Source organism: Cyclopterus lumpus, chromosome 6 (genome assembly GCF_009769545.1).
Source record: "Cyclopterus lumpus isolate fCycLum1 chromosome 6, fCycLum1.pri, whole genome shotgun sequence".
In the NCBI taxonomy this organism is placed as follows: domain Eukaryota; kingdom Metazoa; phylum Chordata; class Actinopteri; order Perciformes; family Cyclopteridae; genus Cyclopterus; species Cyclopterus lumpus.
Window position 1 is genome coordinate 10,886,320 of NC_046971.1, and position 22,700 is coordinate 10,909,019.

Sequence of the window (22,700 nt, forward strand, 5' to 3'; positions counted from 1 at the left end):
TTTTGTATTCTTCTTTTAGTTATTTATAACCAAATCTCTTGTACATATTAGCACATGATACATCAGCTCTGGCTTTCTCAGGCTAAGATGTGCCTTCTCTAAATGAGGTTTAGAAAAACTCACCATGCAGATATAATTGGATGATAATAATGTATGCTTTCTTATGTAGCCCAAGCAGTAGGCGTCTTTACTGTTGCAGTGGATTGACGGTGGGCATATCTCTGTATCTCTAATATGTAGAAGCATAAAGTAGCATAAAATGGAAATACTAAAGTACAAGTAGCTCAACCCTGTACTTGCAGCACTTTAGGAAATGAACTTCGCTACTTCTCGTGCACTGAGAGTCTAGATTGTTTACACACTCAGTTGCATCAACACCACAGCAAACATTCATGAAATACTGCCTTTGACTTCCTCGTGATGCTGATGGGGGTGCCCCTATCGGCATTATGTGAACGTACATCATTCTCCACTCTGGGACCGCACCCCTTCACATCGACTGCTGTTGCCCCAAGGCGCATTCTACTTCATCCTAATTACAATTGATAATTGAAAATTGGAAATCAATGCGTGCAAATTAAGTGTAGTAACAGTGGGTTTTATCGGGTTGACATTGTTTTTGAGTGGCTACGTCTTTGCCCGTGACCGAGCCACTGCTGTGTGTTATGACTGTGATGCAACACGATCGTGGCTTTATTTATACTCCAGTCACTGTGTAACGTATGTACTGTAGATAAACGTCCACCTCTGCTCTGATTGCTTTTTTGTTGTTGTCCCGTGGCAAGAGAGCAAAGGTTTTTTTTTTCTTCTGCAGGACAGGGTGAAGGGTAAATTATTAATTGGAAGGAGCAGTGGGCTGTGTAACAATTTGCTGATCCAGAAGCTTTCATGAGCCATGTCAGGTGCTGTTGAACAAGTGACTGGTTTACTGCACTGAGGCAAAAGCATCCCTAACATGCTTGCATTACCGCTCAACACAGCCAGTTTTATTAGAAAGAGAAAGCTGCTCTTTTAAATTCCATCACTCGTGAGTGCTGGTTTTGAATAAAAAAACAGCGTGAGATCCCTTGGCCTTGTCTGTCAACCACCGGCCCTGTTAAACCTGTTCGAGCTGTGCTGCAGAGGAGCCGGCTGGCATCTGCACGGCTCTTATTGATCCGAGTTTACATCCTGAATAGAACTTGGACAAATGATCACATCCTCCTTGGGATAAACAAGCAGGCTGGACCATGTAATCAGTAATGTATAGTCTGAAAATAATTAAATTATTTACTCATTAGTTTGTGGTTCCAAATAGGCAACAGTCCGATCTTGTTACTTCTTATCGAACTGCAAGGTAGTATCAGGAGGGAGCTGGTGGTGCATTATGGTCTCAACGGTCTGAGCCGCAAACTCTGTTAAAGAGAGTCTGTGCGTAGTGGGTTTGGTCGTGTGTTACTCTTTTCCCCCGGGGGAAGGCGAACCCACAGGGGCTCAGCTGAGATGAATTAGGGCAGGACAAACGACACGCCCAACAGCAGAAGCTGTGGCCCGCTATTATTCCAATTCAGCAGAACTGCCCCCATGACTATTGGCAGTTTCTTCTGTATATTTAGAAATGCATTTGTCAAGCTCACAGGGATGTATTTAAACTGTTTACTTGTCGTGTCTGGGTTTTTGGAGGGCTAATAAATAACTGTGTAATGGGTGTCAGCAGAACATGGAGGGGACAGTGGGGCCTGCCTTCAAGCATATTGGCAGATTTTACAGTTTAAGTTTCACAAAGCTGAGAGACATTTATCACTCAGTGCAAATGTACCAATTTTTACACAACAATCATCACTTTCCCTCAAGACCCTGGTACCACTCCTCTCGTCTTTTCACTCTATTAGTCTGCGTCATTGAGTCAGGGAGCCTGATGAATAGCTGACTGTTGAGTCTGGCTTTTATTGAATCCCTCCTATTACAAATGGCTAAAATGTACTAAAGAACAGAATATTACACATTCTCGTGTCAGCTAAATTATATACAGAATTGTTTCATTGGTCCTTTAACATTTTGAAATAGTGACTTGTCCATATTAATTCTGGTCATGAAGTGTGATTTGAAAATTCAGACCTGTCGAGGGGAAAAAAGAGAACAAAGCTTGGTGCTACAAAGCGTGAATCAGACAATGTGAAACCCAGAGGTACCCGCTCCTCATGAGGCAGGATGCAGGAGCTTCGTTAAGACAATGAGTCACACCGCTTTGCTTCGCCACAAGCTCTGCAAATGAGTAGGCGAGGAGTAACACTGCTCTCAGGAGACAGAGCATTTTGCCTCCTAATGTCTTGTATGAGTTGAGTTATTCCCCTACTGTCAACAGTGTGTGTTAATAATAGTTATGTGACAGTGAGTGACTCAGGCAGTGAGGAGTGAAGTCGGGCTGTGTGCCAAATATTATAATAGCAATAATGTAGCTTTCCTTGTTAAAGTTGGCAAAGCAACAAGCGACTATCTGCACCCACCACATTAAGTGACCCGCGTTTACACCAGTCCAGTTTTGATTCATATAGAAGTTTGTTTTTGAATTGCGTCCAGCTGAATAAATTAAGTCTAAAACTCTGGTGCCTTTTGAAAGTGGACAGATATTCTGTGTTTAAAGAGGTTGATCAGGCCCTCATTTTGTACTTAGTTTTGAGAGGCTTTCTGTGGCACAAACTCCCTCTCGTAGAGAACAGGGACAAACATGTTGCTGAAGAGGCCAAGTTCAGGAGAACTTCCGGATGCAGTCAGCTGCAGAAAGCTGTTTGGTTTTAATCCTGTTGCAGCCAGCTACTGATCATGCAGACTCAGAGCACACTTCAAAGCGCAGCACCAACACGATGGCTCTCTCAGTCCATTCTTTGGACATCACCTTGAGAAGTTTACTATCTGCCAGTACCCTTCAACGTGATCTGTTTTGTTACAGCCAAGAGGATTATACCCAGCACCTCGGGATTAGACCTTTCCCTGTGCGTGAGGTTATCCACATTCCAACTGTTATGCATTATGAGCTCTGAGAGTCGGGGCTGACTAGTGTATGTGTCCTCTCGTTAGGTTCAATGACCCAGGCTAGGCCAGTTAATGGGCAGCCTCTCCAGTTTCAGACTTGTGTGGGATTCACTGCCTACACACCAGAACCCACAGGGGGTCCTCATCACCTCACACAATTTATCCGTACTCTAGAAGCTGAAGCCTTCATACTACATGCTACTTTTTTTCTGATGTTTTTCTCTGTTTTTGCCCTGCAGCTCATTGTGAACTCTGACTCCTTAATCACAGTTAAATTCTGTCAGAGCTTGGAAGTGAGAGACTACTGGGTAAAGTTTGAGAACCTCTGTGTATAGAAAGAAAGACAGCGAGATAATGGGCTTTGCTCTCAATGTGCTGAGGCCTCTAACTGCAAGCTAAAGAAGGTTTAAAACTTCAAATGGTAACATTTGTTGAGCTCCTAAGCGCCAGAAAAGTCTGCAAATTAAGCGCTGGATAGATTTAGGTTTATTTCATTTTTTGTCCACCGCTCTGGGTATTTTTCACTGACATGATACTTTGAGTTGTACATGTAGGAGTATAAAATTCACTCTTTATCAATGTGGTCAAGATTTGGAGCTGAAACCAGATGTGATGATGTCCTCAGTTATTTAAGCACTGCCAGTTTTTGTACCGTGCTGAGAGAGCACTGTTGAGTTGAGGGAACTCTGATGAGTGCGTATAGATTGCTAAACCAAGTTGCAGCTAAACTGCTCATCTATTACCCCGGCCGCCCGCATACACCTCAGATTTAATGTGCCAGGGTTGTTTGCGTGGCAGCAGCTAAACCTTCAGGGAGCTCATTCATGCCAGACTAGAGGCCAGGAGCAGATTAGATCAAATCAATGTGAGCCCTGTAATGTGGCCCCTAGTCTGTCCGACCGCAGAAGTAATACTGCACTAGCCTAGAGTTTCAGGACCCCCTTCAGGGCAGACCTGTCTGTATCAGGGAAAAGCTGATCATCTTCCTGCTGTGTATCTGGAAAAACAACCTTCAGTGCCGACCATGAAACAGGGTTCATTAAGCTCTCACCCTGGCTGATCACAGCTCTGGCAAAGCGAGCATACAAGGAGGGGGAGTAGTGTCTATACATTTTGCGATGATGTGAGAATCAATAGTGGAATATTCACCGTCCTGGCTGCTGCGCTGGATTGGATCTCAAGCTGGGCTTTTATGTGAGGCAGTACAGCTGCTGCTCCTTTTGCTGCTGCTGGAGAGGCATACGACCATACCAATCACTTAAATCACCACGAGGTTCCTTGAAAGAACAATTACCCTGGTGAGAGTGAAGACTGCCTACTACCCCAGCTCTGTGCAGATTGGTCTTCACATAAAAGCTGCTCGTTCATTTAACCCTTGAAGATAAGCTATTTGCTTGCAGTTTACGGGGCTTATTGAGTTTTTTCTAAACAGAGACATTCCTTGATGAATGTGGGAATTGCTTGTCTTACACAATTCCCTTAGGTACCACTTAGTAATGTCACTGAGCTATTTACATTAGCCGATGTAAAGCATCTAGGTTATATAACTTAACCAATTTTCTTGAGTGGCAGTATTACATCAAAGCTGGGAAGGCTAATTTTGTTCTTCATTGTCACTGAGGGACGACACATCGAGGGACTTTGTATTCACAGTCGACATAGAGTACTAACATTGTCTCATCAAGGTGTTTTCCCATCAACTTGAAGGTTTCTGCACTATTTCTACAAGAAGTAATACAGTTATTACAGTTTACATTAATATATTTAACAAAGTTTGAAAAGTGAGCATTTGTCACCAGAGCAACAGCCTCCGGAACTTTTTTCACGGCCCATTTTGACAGCCGATTGCTGAAGTTGCACCTGAAAAATGTGTTAAAAGACTCACAGTTAACAAACTGTTCCATTTAAAAATCCCTCGTTCCTAATCTTTTGCATCCTCTTTTGCTCTTTCCTCTCAGACTGAGAGGTGTGAACAGCTTGCACATTTACTTCCCTTTTACAGATTCCTTTCAGGCTGTTGGTATTGCCTTTCACTATGATACTTGAGGCATGTCAACATTACATATACTCAGTCTATATCAGAGTAATATTATATGCCTTCACCAATTTCTGAGTGACAAAACTATATCTTGAATCTGTTTGATCATTTCACTTTACTTGTTGGTATTGCAGACTTTTAAAGGAATGGATTAATATTTTAGATTTTAACACAAAAAATCTAATGCCTCAATGTATAACGTGAACAAGGCTTCTTGTTGTGCTTAAAATCAATACAAGTTCACTCAACTCTACAAAGCTTTTGGGCCTCTTAACATATTGGTATGCCTGGATTTTATTATTTGGATGAGTCTGACTGGAAATTATTAGATGCATTTATTATTATTATTATTACTATTATTATTTATTGTTTAAATACATTTTTAAGCAGTGCTGACAAAAATTACCTGCTTTCAGCCTTTCAAATGTGAAAGCTTGCTGTATGTCTGAGCTGCGTTTAACAGTAAACTAAATACTTGTGGGTTTGGAATTTTTACTGGCAAAATGATGAATAAATGAATCAAGAAAATAATGTGCAACGCAAGTGACAATGAAAACAAAAGTTGCGGCACTACTCTCATCAAGAACTAGACAGCTTTTTAAAGTAAACAACCTTAGCTAAAGCTTCTATCTGCTCATTACGAAGGTTCGCTGGTAATACAGGAGAGCATCTAAATGAGCTGCTATGGAATAATCCTTACTATTGTTATTGTTTATATTGTTTGTATAGATAGACCTGTCCAACATAGCCATCTGTTTTGTGACCTAAATGTGATCAACTTTATGGAGCAAGCTGCCTGTAAAGCTGCTGTAATATTTGTCCTGCAGGCAGTCAGAAGCTTTATTTCATCACTTCAACAGATTTGGTTACAGTTTGATTCTTTGGTTTTGGACAGGACTTTTATTCTGCTGTGCTGCTGGCTTTCTATTGGTTTTACAGAAGCTTCCTACATACTAGAGGAGTGTGTGTAGGTGTGAAACAGAAGCTCAGTGGTTACACACACACACACACACACAGTCTCATTTTGATGTGGATTTCTCTGTGGAGTTCACATGTTCTTCCTGTGTTTGTGTGCCCATTTCTCTGAATGTGAGTGACTTTGTGATGGATAGCAACCTGATCCTTTCTGCTCAGGGCATGCCCGATACACTCCTGCAGCCTATGACCCTGAGCAGGAAGGACAGTGAATACATTTAAAAGATATAGCTGGTGATATTGTAGATGTTTGTATTACTGTAAAAAAGGCCTTAGAAAGACAAAAAAGTATTATGTCTATTTCTCAATACTTTTTTTTAAATTATGTAGCTTGTCTGTGTCTCTCAACCCATTTATTATGAGTGAGGATGTATATGGGGTCATGAATATATGCTGTCTTTTTTTCCAAGTTCTAAATGATTTCACACGGCTTAATCAGCCGGTCACTGGTCACTGTAGATTTTTGCAATTACTCAAACAGGAGAAAGTAGTGTGTTTGTTGGTCTGCTTGTGAGTATTAAGCTACAGCAGCACGATGGTGTATGTGGAATTGACTCAAAATAAACTACAGTGCCCATGTTCGTGGTAATGAATAAACATGTTACCCTGTGAAATGGTGGGGTTCATTGTTGTGTTTTTAAACGACAATTGAGCTCAACAAAATAATAATTGAACATTTACATAAAAATCTTGAAAGCTGATAATATAATAGTTAAATATAAGTATATCAAGCTTATGGAGCACTGTCGCAAAGTTTTCACACTGTTAAATAATTAATTGAGGGCTGAGAAACATGTAATGTATTTGTCATTTTTCTGATTTTGATTTTATTTATTTGATACTGTATGATTTCAGATGTTCTGAGAGGGAAATGCATATTGGTTTTTGCTTTGTTATTCTGCGCTGTCTGATGCCACTTCTCTCTGTGCCTGCAGGCTGTGAGAGTGACTATTGGGGACCTCATTGCAGCAATCGGTGCCAGTGCCAAAATGGGGCTAAGTGTAACCCCATCACAGGTGCCTGTGTCTGCACTGATGGATACCAGGGATGGCGGTGTGAGGAGCCCTGTGAGCACAGCTACTATGGCAAGGCATGCCAACTAGCCTGCCAGTGTCTCAATGGTGCCACCTGCGACCACGAGACAGGAGAGTGCATCTGTGCGCCGGGATACTCGGGGGCTTTGTGAGTACTAGCAACATATTTATTAATTTGTAACTTTCTCTTTGCTGTCCATGCAAACCTGTTGATGTGCCATTTGTTGTTTGTCCGAGTGTTCTTTGTTGATATAAAGAACTGCAGACAAACACAAGAAATGTGTCTGAGACATTTGACTCTTGAATTGTGTGGTAACAGCTGTGGAGAGCGCTGCCCCTCCGGTAGTCATGGGCCTCAGTGTGAGCAGCGCTGCCCCTGTCAGAATGGAGGAACGTGTCACCACATCACTGGAGATTGTTCCTGCCCCATCGGGTGGACGGTAGGTCAGACAAGCAGAGGTGCGAAGGCAATTAGGAAGAAAGTCCTGGGAGAATAAAAGGATTGGATATCGTTTGTTTAAAAAAACGTTTATATATCTAATGTAGTTTTTACACCAGAGACTGACACTCTGAGAACATGGACCTGAGGATCAATATGCTGTGTTCAATTATAAATGAGAACACAGGATTCTCTACTCCCTGCAAGATACCAAGAAGTGGAGTGCCTGGTGGGGAGGTTGAGCATGCTTTCTCAAACCTCAGTTAGTTCACAAAGTAATGTCAAGTGAACATGGCCACCCACAGTCAACAATATAAAGTATTTCTTTAGGGACGTCCCAGTGGCCGAGTGGTTTATGGCAAAGTTCCCGGGTGGATTCCAGCTGTTGCATAAAACACACACACACATAAAGTATATATAATAACAAATTATAATTATTAATAATTACAATTAATAATTACAATTATATATATATATATATAGATGTTTTGAGAAAGTGTGAGTCACCACAACCATGAGAGGGTCTTGAACATGGAGCCATAACTGGGCAACCAAAATTGTATGCAGTTTGCTGCAGCAGAATGCGAGATTACCCGTAGACAGATACAGATGTTTTCTCACTCACTCACTCACTCACTCACTCACTCACTCACTCACTCACTCACTCACTCACTCACTCACTCACTCACTCACTCACTCACTCACTCACTCTCACTCCCACGAGTGCTCCTGGTGGAGCAAATACCCAGATGTGGATGTATGTTTTCGGCTCCTGTAGTCAATTAAATAGAGATGGAAACGTAAACATTATGGCTACAATAAGTATTTATGTCCTGTCGAAGTAGTTAGCAATATATCTTACATGGTTCTTTGCTGGCTGTTTTTCAAAGGGTTCAGTTTGTGCCCAGCCGTGCCCTCTAGGCAAGTACGGCATCAACTGCAGCAAGGATTGCTCCTGTCGTAATGGTGGACTGTGCGACCACGTCACAGGGCAGTGTCGGTGCGCAGCTGGCTTCAGTGGACGCAGGTACACAGCTGACTCCTCTGGCAAACTGCTGACTTATTATGCATGAAAGCCTTTTGTGAAGTACTCTGCAAACTTTTATCCTCTTACTTTGAAAATAGGTCAGACAATGTGCATGATTTCTTTAAAATTGATATTAGTATTTAATACAAAGGATGGTTTCATGCTGACAGTTTTACACATTAAATAGTCACTCATTGACCTATTCTCTTTGTTGACGTCCATGAGGCACACACCTGGCTGTTCTTTAAAAAGACAATAGAAATGCTGGAGTAATCTCAAGCTCAAGAGAAATAAGCATTTAACAATGCCCATTAGTCCATTTGAAGGTGGATTGGAAGCTTTCAATATGGGTGTTCATGTTTAATTAATCTTGTACTTCATGTTGGCCAGCAAGGTTTCATGTCTTCAGCCTTCATCCTCCTCCACGCCCAGCCTGCCCATTGATCTCACCATGGGCTACATGCTGTTTGGATTCTGCTCATTAATTATAAGTAATGGTGTTATATTAAGATCTCATTGAAATCCACAGATCTTTTTTGTTCCCCATGCCTACCAGAGCAGCCTGGGTTTATTAGTTCAGCCAAAGGAATTGTCTGTTGGATGGAAACACTTCCTCGACAAGACCTTTTCTTTCCTTTATTATATTTCAAAATTGCCCTCATTCATTTTGTTCCTGGCAGCTGAATTAACCTGCCTGGAATAATCTCAGATTGCGTTAGCCCCACCTTCTCCTCTCTAGTTCAATAACGCCATTGTCCCCTGATAAAACTAAAGCCGGCGTAATTTAAACATGAAACATAACGTGCACATTTTGTAATGTAATTGAGCTATTTTGTAATAGCTTTGTTAGACTCTTGAGATTGATACTCAACCAAGATTGTATAGTTAAATCAGTATATTTAAGTGAAGATAAAATCCATTTTCTGATCTCCTTTAGTTCTTCACGTGGAGAACCTCATCAACTCTGGTTGATGAGATTAGTCGTCTTGCAGAACAGTCCTGACAGCTGCTGACCGCAGGAGGCTGCTTTTAAGGGCTCCATGTACTCATTGAACTGGATGTCAGTCCTAGACTCATAATGTTTTCAAATTAAATATTAACTATTTAGATTATGAAATATAAGAGACTATTAATAATATATGTTTATTATATTACAGCAGTAAATAAAATGTTTTATTCTTTAACAAAATATACATACACAAACAATGAACTGGACCAAACTCTTGCATAAGTGCTCACAGATACAACTATTGCTTTTGGTCCTAAGAACTTTGCATTCAAAATAGGCATATATTTTGTCAAAGTAATAGAACAATAACAATGAAACACTAAGTGAGAATTTCAGCTCGTACAATATATACATTTATACATTTATACATTTCAGTCATAATAGGTGTATGCAAGAAGTCGATTGTGCAGCAGTAATAGCAGTGATGGTTTAATGAAAGAGGAAATAACACCATTACTAATATTTAATTAAATTATCATTAATTTTATTTTCTTAGGCCAGCATGTATGCCTTATTCTCACTGATGAATAATCCATCAGTTATTTTATTGATTAAGTGTAAAGAATGTCCAAAAATAATGAAAAATGCCCATCACAGTTTCACAGAGACCAAGGTGGTGTCAGACTAAACAAATGTTTAAACTCTAAAGATCTTCGGAGCATGATGATGTTAAACAGAGAAAATTAGCAAAACTTCACATTACAAGTATAATCAAGATTGCTTGTTTCAGCTCTAATGTTTTCAATGTGCCACGTGGCATCTTTTTAACATTTGAACTTCATGTTACTCTGTGATGAAAGAAAAATGGTAAGTCCTTTTTAGAGCACCATTTTAAAAGACTATTTTTCCCCTCCAGGTGCCAGGATGACTGTCCTGTTGGCACCTTCGGTCCGCAGTGTAACCAGAGGTGCGAGTGTCAGAATGGAGCCAAGTGTCACCACATCAATGGAGCCTGTCTGTGTGAAACAGGATTTAAAGGCCCTAATTGCCAAGAGAGATTCTGTCCTCCAGGCCTCTACGGCCTCATCTGTGACAAGTACTGCCCTTGTAATACCACCAACACGGTGAGGTAAGTGAGACATCCGTGCAAGGCCTCGCACATCTTCACTCTGACCAAGCCCTGAAGCAAAGGCCCCTGTAGCTCCTTATGAATAAAGACTTCTCCAACTCAATTTTGCTCCATCTTAGCTTTAAGCCAGCACTCATTCTGAAGTCTGGACACCTCACCGCCATGTCATCCAGTTAGCTTTTAATCGCGACCTTTGCTTCATTCATAATTTCTCAGCAGCATTCATAGTTAATGCAATGTTAATGCTCTGATTCCGGACGGAATTGGGCACCGACTGTAGAAGTCATTACAGGAAAAAGGAGAAAAGGGACGCCTCATCTATCGGAAACAAGCACGTAGACCTTTATAGTTGGATGAATTGCTGTTGGCGCTGACTTACACTTTGACCCTGCTCATGACGGGAGTGTTGATACTCTCTGACCTGAAACATTTCCTCATTTTTCCTGTTGTTTTCCCATATTTCTTTCTCATTATGTTGTAGCTGCCACCCGCTTTCTGGTGAATGCACCTGCTCTGTGGGATGGACCGGGCTTTACTGTAATGAGACCTGCCCTCCTGGATCCTACGGAGAGGGATGCATGCTGCCTTGTAGCTGCACCAACGGAGCTGACTGCCATCCTGTCACAGGCACTTGTATATGTGCCTCTGGGTACATGGTGAGTATCCTATATCCTCACTGCGATTTAATTATCCTTTGGCAAGTGGCCACTATCGTGGTAATCATTTATTGGTATTTTAGAGGTTACATGTTTTATTGTTATTTATTGTATGTTAATTAGACCTTTACTGTGGCCTCTAAATCTCCTGCTAAGAACAATTAGTTTACACAAAATGACACAGAGTCAATATTAACTGAAGGAAGAAGAGCTAAGAAAGTAGAAAATAAGAAAACTTAGAATGTATTGAAAATACATACATTGAAAATAAAAAAGGAGGAACAATCGACTTACCGTTATGAATAATAATAATAATGTTGCCACTTTGCTCTCTGTTTTCATTTAATCACTGCTGTAATTACATGTTTTTCTAAAACTGACTGTTAACTGTCATTGTAAGCTTGCTCCTTATAGTTTTCGTCATACTCGTGAAAATCTGTAGTTTCATCAAATATTGATGATAAAAGGAGTTCCGTGTAAGGGTATCAATATTGTGACTCTTTATTAGTGAAGGTTATTGCTTTGATTTATATTTCATGTTATTTGTGGTCGTAGTAAAAATGTTTGCGTCTTGTGGTCGTAATGTCCTGGAAGTGGTCCGGGTATTTACTTTTGAGGCTTTCTGTACACAGGCAGGCAGAAGCATGGTGAGACAGTTTAATATTCCCTTAGTATGGATGTCCACAAGAAATTCCTTGCTCAATGATTAATGTTCTGGTTCGGTCCTTTGCAGACATTAATAATGAGTCGTGTGTATTTTACAAATACGGTTGATACGCCTTGACTTGTGGCAGCACAGGGACAAGTAAAGAGCAAACTAAGATCTTTATTCCTAGACGCATTGAGAGAAAATTGAATCTTTGACCTACATAGGTTTCCATTTTAGCAGTTTTTGTGCAGCCATATTGTCCCGTTTTACAACTTTCAAATTAGTTGGGTAACTTCAATCAGTTTTCCCATTGTATTTCTTGTCTTGTAATCTGAAGTTACAGAGCAACAGAAACCGAGAAGGTACATTTCTGCCAACATTACATTTCAGTGGAAATTGCCTGTGTCTTGCAGCAGGCCACTGTGGTGAGAATTGCGCTACCAAGCGGCACCACAGACTGTGTCTTAATTTGCTCCACCTGTTCTCTTTGGCGGCTGCTGGGAAGGGCTGCCAGATCCATTATACAGAGCTAGAGGGCAGGAGCTGGATAGAAAAGGAGGCAGTCAGATGGGAACAGACACACCTCGAATGGAGGATTAGGGCATGTGTGTGTGTGTGTGTGCGTTTCAAAAGCTGCTGCCGCTCTGTTGGAAAGTAAGAGCCTTGATTTAGGCTCATTTTAAGTAAGTAACCATAGAAATAGAACAGATATTTAACTTTTTTTTGTACAAAAGAAAGTGGCGATTTTTGTTAGCTGCTATGACAACAACATGTCAATGTTGTCAATGGTCGCAATGGCAACGGTACATAAAAAATGGTTTTGATTTGAATTGATTTGAATGAGAATGCCCATTTTAGGGCTGTCCTCGATCAATTAGTTAATTTAATTGACAGATCTGTTAAACTGAGTTTCTTTACAAAGAATCACTTCAATTAGAAATGTTAAATCTTGTCATTTACCAGAGATGTTCACAAGTTTCATGAAAGTAATTCATTCAGCATGAAAGCATTAAAAATGACTAATCAACTAAAGAGATGTTAGCCGACTAAGACCAAAGCGACCGATTAGTCGGCAGCCCCTGTCTATTCTACTCCTATTTTATTGTGTGAAACTTTTTGTCACATGCACGGCACATGATCATTATCACACAGTGGGGCTTTTAAGATGGCGTTGAGTCTGTGATTGCTGGTGAAGTTGCTTCCTCAGGGGACAGCTGATGGGACTAAGCCTCCCTGCTGCATCTTTGTTCTGGAGTCCCATCAGGGGGCAAACCAAGCAAAGTATTGGAGCAGACTGAGCTTCTGCACGCTTGATTTAGCTCTAGTAATTGGACATGCTCTTTTTGGCTGGGACAAAGCGATTACATGTTACCTATTCAGACATTGTTCCTTGCTATCTGCAGCATGTACTCACAGTAACATTTCTTCCCTATGTACAGTTTCTACAGATACTGTTGAATCTGATATCTGAATGCATTAAAAATGGATTCCAGTCTGCCTTTGTAGGTGGTGAAAACAAATCATTTTTCTATCTCTCAGGGCTTTTCCGCCTCATCAAAAAGTTCAGAGGTTCATTTTGTGTAATGCTGCATGAATTTTAAACTGCAGTCACTCACCCAGCAGTTTGATGGACTCTTAAGGAGTGAGACTGATTGGTAATTAGTGGTACCATTTGCATCTAGTCTCAATGGGTACAAGGCTGATCAATGTTGTGTCAGCGAGAGGCTTTCTGGAAAAAGGTGCTCTCCAATTACATTAAGATACTAATAGGTTTGAATTTAGTGCCTTGGCCAAGGACAACCTGGCTGCCTCTCAGCAGCTCAGGTCTGGTTGCAGCCATCATTGGCTGTTATGTAAGGTCCTTCTGCTCTCGTGCAATGGACTGACAGCCTGTGTATTAATAATGATTCTGCACATACAGACTTCTATCCTTCGCGGCTCAGAAGGAATATGAATCAGTCGACTAATGAGGGAGCTGCCTCTTCCCTCTTGAGACCAGAGCCACCACTGGTCTCTGCGCCACGAGGGTGAAACCAAGTGGAATCGGACGCAGCCAAGGATGCAGCAAAATCCATGTGGTCATTTGTGGCTGCATGCCATTTTATCCATGAGTCCAGCCACCAGTAAATTGCCTGTGCTCTGAAGACAGGCTGAACCCCCCCCCACCACCACTTCAGCCCCCACTGGCTGGTAGAACTTCTCTCCGCACTTAACAACTGTTACTGAACTGCTATTGTTAGCAGTCTTGAAGCTGTCCTTTTCAGCAGAACAAAGGTTATTGCAACCGATTGATACAAATTTCATTCACAGACAGGCGCTTTTATGTGGTGTACGGGGAGGAGAGATGTTTTAAGATGTGTGTTCTGCCCCTGGCGTCCACTGGCACATCTCCTCTTGCCTCCTGTTTAAACTGAGTTCAAAATGATAATGAGAGTGGTGAGCAGCCAGCAGTCCCCCAGTGCTCTGGTGAGCGAAGCAAGAGCCACTCAGGACTCCTCTGGGCCACTAATTGGAACTCTAAATCATTGTGTCACCTGTCACTCAAGACAGCGTGTGCAAAGGAGGGTGTGGAAATCCATAGACTGGCTGTGATCTCCAGCTTAGGGAGGGACAAGACTAGTGAAGGTGGGCTGTGCTCAGCCTTCAAAGCAGAGAAATTCTAATGACAGCAGGCTGCAGAGGACAGAGCAGGAGTACACCATGTCCTTTGCCAGATAGTTCACTCTAATGCAATGGTAAGGGACCTAAAGGCTGAGCCAGCATGGCTGCTTATCTCCCATTGGTGTGCTTAATAATAGTAGAGTCGTGTGCTTAATAATAGTAGAGTCGGTTGCTGTCACTGGGATCCTACCGTAACCCTTTCCACCCAATTCGCCATCAAGTTTATTTGTTTTGTTTTTCTTTCTCCTCAGTTTGTTTTAATCGTATTGTCATTCTTAGTACTGCTAACTCCCACTGTTGGCCTGAGGCAGGTGTGCTTCCTCCAATACACATGGTGTTGCCAGCTGCTTCAGCAATATTCTTCTCTAATCCTAACCCTTTTTGTGCAGGCGCCTCAACCAACCAGTAGGAGTCACTCTTAAGGAGACAAGGATGAGATCCTCAAACAGACAGTTGTTTCCATCCAGATGTGTGGATGTAGGGATAAAGTGGAGAATTTAACTCTGCATCACTTCACCCCTGGAATTGAATCCCTCTTTATGGCTCCCCTCACTTGTGTCTCCAAAATCTCTTCTGCAGTGTACAGTATAGATCACTCCTCCATCAGGCGTTTCACCAAGCAAGAAACTTGTGTCAAGTTTATTTAGAACAGTAATGATTGTATTAATGAACTAAAGCTAGTTGTATAGAGGATAGAGTTGCAGATTTGGTAGTCCGGCCAGTCTCTCCTCTGATGGAAGTGGAAACCCCCCATGAGACCAACCTAAAGGGAGAGAGAGAAGAATGTAGTGGAAGAAAAACGAAGCGTGTCTGGGAGTAGGTGCTGTCAGAATATATAGAGTGCATAATTGGAAGCTGGGTGGCGATAGCTCCGGGGGGTCCTTCCTCTTGAACTTCAGTTACGATCATAAATCTATTCAGTTTTACATTTGCCCTGCTTCTCATACTGTCCACAGACCTAGTATAACTATAAATAAACAGTTCAGTAAAGTGCAGTGATCCTTCCTTGCCTTTCTGTCTGCATCTATTCAGACTATATTATTCCTATTTTGGGTCTGCAGAGTCAGCATTTATTGCCATGCAGATTTTTTGTCTCATGACTTTGCATTATTTCCTCATCAGGGTGAGGACTGTTCTACAGTGTGTCCTCCTGGTCTCTACGGACCCAGCTGCATGTCCACCTGCTCCTGCCATAATCACGCATCCTGCTCTCCAGTCGACGGCTCCTGCATCTGCAGGGAAGGTACAGTACAGTCGCCTCTAGCTAAAGGTTCAAAGCAACTCCTGAGCTTTCTAAGATACGCTACACTGACTTCACTGTATACACGGATACATCTTACAAGGATGCACACATACAGACTTTACTTTACCATGTAGGTTGTTTTTGTAGACATTCAGTCTTTCACACAACCGCCAGATGGCCGCTGCCTTTCATTTATTCTCTGCTTGCTATATTCAGTTTTCTATTTAATGAATAAAACATCATACAAGCAATTCTTAATAAATGTATTGTTTAAGAAGCATTTGGTGCCAGTCCATCATGTTGAGCTATTTCATTGGATAAGTGAAAACGTTGACCTGCTTGGGGTGCTTCAGGAAAGATCATGGGATCATCCTCTGTCTGTCTTTATCTGCCAAAAAGGTCATTATAGTCCATCATGTAGGTGAGATATTTCAGTTTTGACCAAAGTGTAAGACTGACCAAGAGACATTGCCATCCCTAGAGCCATGCATGGCAACACATATTCTTTGCGTAACAGAATTATTTAGCTCTCCTTCATATCCCTTGATTGATATCCTTGAACCAATCCCTCCAATTTATCCTAAAGGTTCGAAACCTAGGTTGAGAGCCACTGTATTGTCCCGTGATTTTGGTTGTTGTTATTTCTTAGATGAGTTAGTTTTAATTTGTAACTGACATAATATGTGGCTGTATCCACAATGCTTGTTTTATATACATATCTGCTCTCTCTGACCCCAGGCTGGCAGGGTATGGACTGCTCCCTCCTCTGTTCCAGCGGTATGTGGGGTCTGGGCTGTAATCAAACATGCGTATGTGCCAATGGAGCTGCATGTGACCCTATGGATGGCACCTGTACATGTTCATCCGGGTGGAGGGGAGCCCACTGTGACGAGTCCTGTCCTGTAAGTCTGTCTTTTAACTGAGCGGCAAATAATCCTGCCTGTCTCATTGTGGCCTTGTGTGGAGTTTTAAAGACATAACAGCGAGTGTTTATCGTTGTCAGGATGGCACCTATGGGTTGGAGTGTCGCGAGCGCTGTGACTGTAGCCATGCTGATGGTTGTGATCCAGTGAGTGGCTACTGCCGCTGCTACCCCGGCTGGACAGGTCAGTATTGCTGAACAACTAATCAGAGCAGGGGCAGACATAACCACTCCGATCCAATCTATATTTATATATCCTCCTCATCAAATCAAAGACATGAGATGCTAGTCTGACATACTGATCAACCAAAACAGAAAATACGCATGGGAACTCTTGATTTGTGTTTTACAGTATGTGTACAGAATGTCTCTGCAGTGTTTTGTTCATTAAATGTTCAATTTGTTTTGCCACTGAGCCGGCGGGGTATGAGCATGAGAAATGTTGAGAATTGAGCACTAAATTAATTCTCTTCTCCAACACACTGGATGCTGGTATACAATCATGCTCATGTTGCATCCCTTATTGGTTATAGACAACGTCAACGACAAGTGACTCACCGGGTATATATTTGTAGGAAACCAAATCATTGACCCAGAATGCTCTCATGAGTTTTAAACATGGCCTCTGATATTTTTATTTTTGGCTCTGTTCATTGTTTACAGTTCCAGGTTGTTGTGAAATCGGACTGAACCAACTGCCATATGGAGGATGTCTTAGTTGTACTTTTAGACGGCTCTACATTTGATTTCTTGTCATTTCAAACATTTGTTTCCAAGGAAAAAAGGTAGAAGTATGAATGTCACAGCAAGGGTGAGGATCATTATGCTTAAAATGAAGCCTCACATCTGAATGTCAAATACAGGGGGCTAGCTGAGGACCTGGTCTCTGAGCCTGGGTGGAGAGGTGCAGTCGGGGAGGGAATAGATTCAGCAAGAAAGGTCAAGCCTGCGAGCTCTCAGCAGCCCACTCTATTCAGCCTCCTGAGCTTGGGGCATTTGTTCTGGGAAACAATGTGGGTTTTATTATCTGCAAGAATGGAGCTGGCAAAACAGGCCTCTCATGCTCTGAATCCTGCACAAGTTGGGACCATCTGTCAGCCGTAATTGAGTCACCGGGGTGCAGGGCTGGAGGCTGGGGGCAGCGTGAGGCCCATTGGGTCAGACAAACACACACATACAGTACATACTTGGATCGTAGAGGCTTGACAATGGGCGAGCACCTAGAGAGAGGAAGATGTCGGTTTCATCACAGAGTCAGGAATGGAATAAAATGGCTATTTACAAAAAGGCTGGACCTATCTTTTTTTTTCTCGAAACACTAACCTATCACTGAGCAGGCTAGCTTCAGAGCTGTTACAGGATTATACTTTACTGTCAACTTGCTGTTTGTTTTATTGTGTTTTTTTTTAATAAACTGTCAAGAAACTTGACTCTGGAGTGTGTCCAGGAAGTCGTCTCTGACCCACATAGTTGTTGCTGAACTGTTGTAAGTCTGACATCAGCCGATACAAAGATGTAAGAGAGCTCTGTGACTGGACACTTGATGCACAGGCTTCATGCTGGTCCATGTTGAATAGGACTTCATCGACAGGCAATGTGAGTGTGTGTTTACATGCACTGAGAAAGAGACTTAAAGAGGGAGAGAGAGAGAGAGGTTTGCTTTCCTCTGCTCACTCTCTACAAATTGGATAGTGGGACCTCTGGCACTTCTCAGCGAAAAGCCTCCTTTGAAGACGCTTCAGTTCTGGCTTCTCTCACTCTTTCTTCTTCTCCCTCGCTAGGTTTCCAAAGCCCCTCTGTTTGTCACCATTAGACTGAAAAGTGTGATGCTCTGTCCGCATTCATTTTCTGACAGTAGAGGCAGTCAGTTTTTTTCTGCCTGGCCTAGCAGAACCTCAGACACACTTGCACTAGCCTTGCCCTCCTTTTGATGTTCATGACCGGGCCTCAGACTAAATCATGGCTACCATGCCCTCTCCTCATCAGCACTAACATTTCCTCTTTTACTCCTTCGTTCCAGCCCTAAGGCGCCCTGCTAACTGTATAACATCAGTCCCCAGAGTTTAGCCCAGGTTTAATTCAAAGGTACTGCACTAATGCTGCTTTAATGGCCACACCATTCTCAGATATTCTCACTCAAAGAAAATTTCAAATGAGGCTTCAAACTAAGGGCTGGTGCTTGAAAGAGTTTGTTCGTGTGTGAACATCTGACTCGAAGTGTGCATATGTGCCTGAGCGTTTGCGACTTTATATCTTATTTTATGAGCCTGTGTGTATGTACAGTGCATGTGATTTACCCTTTTTTGAAGGCATGGTTGTGACTGAGAGAAAACAGGCTGCTTCGACCGATGTGCTAATGCATTCATGTGCTCAGGGAGAGAACTGTATGGAGGCGGTGTTTTGCGTTTGTTGGTTGGAGCTGCGCCAAACACAGTGACACTTCCAGACTGTGCTCTTGTAGCCCGAGTTCTTCCCTTCGACTCGGTACACCACCTCGGCTCTGCTGAAAGAGAATGGGAGACAGGCTGGGCCTCTCTGGAGACACAACCCTGTTAATCAACACAGTGCACTGGCAGGGAGTCCCAGTCAGATCAACAATAAAATACATTTGGAAAGGAGAAGCACAGTCTGAAAGGATGGGCTGAACTAAAAAAAAAACACACACACTCCAAAACAGCAGCCTCTTCATTCGGGACTGAAATCAAGCGAGGAGCCATGCTGGGTGAATAGCCCTCCACAGATCCACTGTGATCAGGCATTGTGAATGCTTGTGAATGCTGTTCTTTGATGATGTGTTTTTTTACAGATGGCAGGCTCTTCAAAATATTTCAGCCTACCACACTTAGTGTGCATTCGCTGAATATTCGTCTAATGTTCCCACAGGAATCCACTGTGATAACGTGTGCCCACAAGGCTTCTGGGGACCCAACTGTTCAGTCAGCTGTTCCTGTCAGAACGGAGGGTCCTGTTCTCCAGAGGACGGTACATGTGTGTGTGCACCTGGCTACAGGGGGACGTCCTGCAAAAGAAGTGAGCCTCTTTTTTTTAAGCAACCTCTCTTCATCCAAACCTTTTAAGTAATACTGTCACAAGCTTTAGGACGCCGCCATAACAAACTCCATCCCAGTATTGACCTTGCTTTGATCAATGCAGAATTGTTGAAGGGTGCCCGCCTGCTGAGGAGGAACACTTAGTTGTCGGTCATAACTGCTTAAGTGTGAACCCTTCATCACTGCTATCACTTAATCACAGTGTCTTTATCCTGACAGCAACACATACACACAAACCTCACCCCGCTGCCCTGTCCTCAACAACCAACGCACAGTGGGAGACTCACAGTCCTCGTCCAATGCTCATCAGAGGGCATGCTCACTGGGAGTGCTGAATGGGGTCTGTCTGGGGCCGCTGTCAAGTGATGAACTCACTGATTAGGAGCGATATTCACAGTCACAAACCTGTAAACATCAATTTTAGTGGAATTTAAAACAATCTCTTTCTCTTTCTCTTTCTCTCTCTCTCTCTCTCTCTCGCTCTGTGTGAGGTAGAGGGAGAGGAAGTTATTACTCCTCCAAATTCAATGTTTACACAGATAATGTTCTCATCGGGTGAAAACCTCATATCTGCAGTTTTGCTGTTTTTCCTGTTGAAACTTTAATTGGAGGATTACGTGCTTCTCCAGATCACAAAGGTATATCACAGCTGGTGCATTGAATCAAACATTGCATGGTTGTAAAACAGCAAACCAAGGCTCTGTTTATGAATTCCTAAAAGGTTTCTTATTGTAAAAAGACCTCCTGAGAATGATGATTATTGGAGTAGGAATCTCAGCAAATCACCGGCTATGAAAATAAGAACATAACATTAGTTTTTAAGGTTCTCACTGAACTGAAATGAAAATATGTGTTTTATATAAATTGCAGTCTCTTCATGGTTGCTCAGTTAATGCTATTTGTATACAATGTTATTTGAATTACCTTTATACCTCATTTTGGATATATCTTAATGGTCCATATTCTTTCAATAAAATATGCCTCAACGCACTGGTGTGTGTTTATATATTATCAAAACTTAACATAAAACAGACTTTCCCCCCTTCTCTTAACTACTTTACTACTCCATCTCTGCAAGCCGATGAAATGGGAGCGATTACAATAAAGACAGACTTTTCTGCTTTCTACCCCACCCTTTGCTGTCTCTTCTCGTCTTTTCTGCTTTAATTCTTCCGGCCTTGATTTTTTTCAGTACTCCCTTGAACACTCTTGTCATGCCCCGTTTCATTATGATATACCCCTTGTTCCATCCAATGTTGTCGACTGATTCCCTCTGCTCTCCTGCCACGCTCTGCCGGCTGCAGTCTGCTCTCCGGGGTTCTACGGGCATCGCTGCAGCCAGTCGTGTCCGCAGTGTGTGCACAGCACCGGGCCGTGCCATCATGTCACGGGCCACTGTGAGTGCCTGTCTGGCTTCTCCGGTTCTCTGTGCAACCAAGGCAAGTAGCCTTCTCTGTCCGTTTGACCTTTTCCTGCTGTTTCACTTACTGTCGAATTCATTCACGGTTAAGCTTTTAGACGTTGCTACTGGAAATCGGTAAGTTAATTTTATATCTGAAAATGTTTGGCATTTGGTCAAGACAGGAAATAAAAGAAATGGTCAGGGAATAACATTGATTGTAACGAAAAAAGTAAAAAGTAAGACATTAATGTATAATAGTAAAAAGTGGTACATCAAAGGTTATTATGTGCTGATTCCTACAATAGCTAATAATATATATGATCATTTATATGTACAAAAAAGTCCTCCTTCCACAGCATTTGGTTAGGACACCTGTATGTTTCCTTCAGCCCTTGCTGTGCTTATGGGCTCTAATAAGATCAAATAAATGACCTTCTGTCTCTCCCACTGGCATCTTAGCCTTGACACTTTGAATAATGTTTTGTATCAGTGTACTACAGACAAAAAGAGAAGAAAAAAAACCTTTAACGGGATCCTGAATATTGCTGAGAGCAACTTCTTTTTTTAGAGAAAGAACAGGTCAAGTAAATGCTGCCTAATTCTGCATTGTTTTCAAGCACACACAGAGTCAAATAAATGGCATGTGCAGAAGAGTTAAGGTCTTCTTGTTAAGGTTAAACGCAACTAGACAAACCTTTCCCTTGAGTTTTGCCTCGGCAATGTGGGTTGAATCACATAGGAAGATCTTGTTGACAGAAAACATCCTTACAGTTCATTCTTTTAGTCTCAGATGTGTTTTTGTGATGATGTATCCATGAGCCTTGTTGTATGTATTAAAGCCACAGACATTTTAAAGGAATCTTTTGAAGAGATTGAGACATGTTAAATATTTGGGTTGACAAATTCAAAGTATCATCAATTCAAAAGCAAATATCGGTTGCCCAACATTGACTTGTGTGTCGCTTTATGTGACCAAAGGTATTGTGTCAATGTATCCTCAAAGTGTAGAGGAAATCTGCTCTCCATCACGTGTTGAGAAATGACTGTCGATTTTATTTAAATGATTCACTTTTTTTTCTTCTTCTTTTTTTTAATAAATTACAGAAAGGCAATGGGAAACTTTTGAATTCTCTGTCATGGCTTTGAGCAATGTCTTAGAAATAAAAGTTTAATAAGTTCGCTGAAGGAAGAGAAAAAGGGGAAAAAAAGAGTCTTAATTTGTCTGGACGGTAATTACTGGTGAGAAGGCGTTACCCCACGAGGGACGAAGGTGGCTAACAACATGCACATCCCGTTTCCATCCTCACTCGCCCTCTGTCCGGCACACAAAGTCCCAGCCTAATGAAGCTCTCCCAGTGTGTTACGGCTTGAATCCCAGAAGCAGCAGTATGAGGGAGCCAACCTCATGGCCTAATGACAACCTGCTTGAAGGAGCTTGAAAGAGCTCTCAAGAAGAGGCGAAAACCAGTTGAAATGTAATCATTAAAATTACCCCACATTAAAATGAGTTAGAC

The 22,700-nt window shown here is 42.1% G+C and overlaps 1 protein-coding gene across 1 annotated transcript in view; it reads left to right on the forward strand.

The window, feature by feature from the left end:
- The window catches only part of megf11 (multiple EGF-like-domains 11), a 52,346-nt gene that overhangs the window by 22,779 nt on the left and 6,867 nt on the right, over positions 1 to 22,700 (forward strand). Inside the window, exons 6-15 of the mRNA XM_034534596.1 lie at positions 6,961 to 7,207; positions 7,379 to 7,499; positions 8,389 to 8,525; positions 10,391 to 10,603; positions 11,085 to 11,259; positions 15,692 to 15,812; positions 16,551 to 16,714; positions 16,816 to 16,918; positions 19,618 to 19,764; positions 21,089 to 21,223. Of these exons, the coding sequence (XP_034390487.1) occupies positions 6,961 to 7,207; positions 7,379 to 7,499; positions 8,389 to 8,525; positions 10,391 to 10,603; positions 11,085 to 11,259; positions 15,692 to 15,812; positions 16,551 to 16,714; positions 16,816 to 16,918; positions 19,618 to 19,764; positions 21,089 to 21,223 (1,563 nt within the window). The remainder of the gene's footprint in view (positions 1 to 6,960; positions 7,208 to 7,378; positions 7,500 to 8,388; positions 8,526 to 10,390; positions 10,604 to 11,084; positions 11,260 to 15,691; positions 15,813 to 16,550; positions 16,715 to 16,815; positions 16,919 to 19,617; positions 19,765 to 21,088; positions 21,224 to 22,700) is intronic.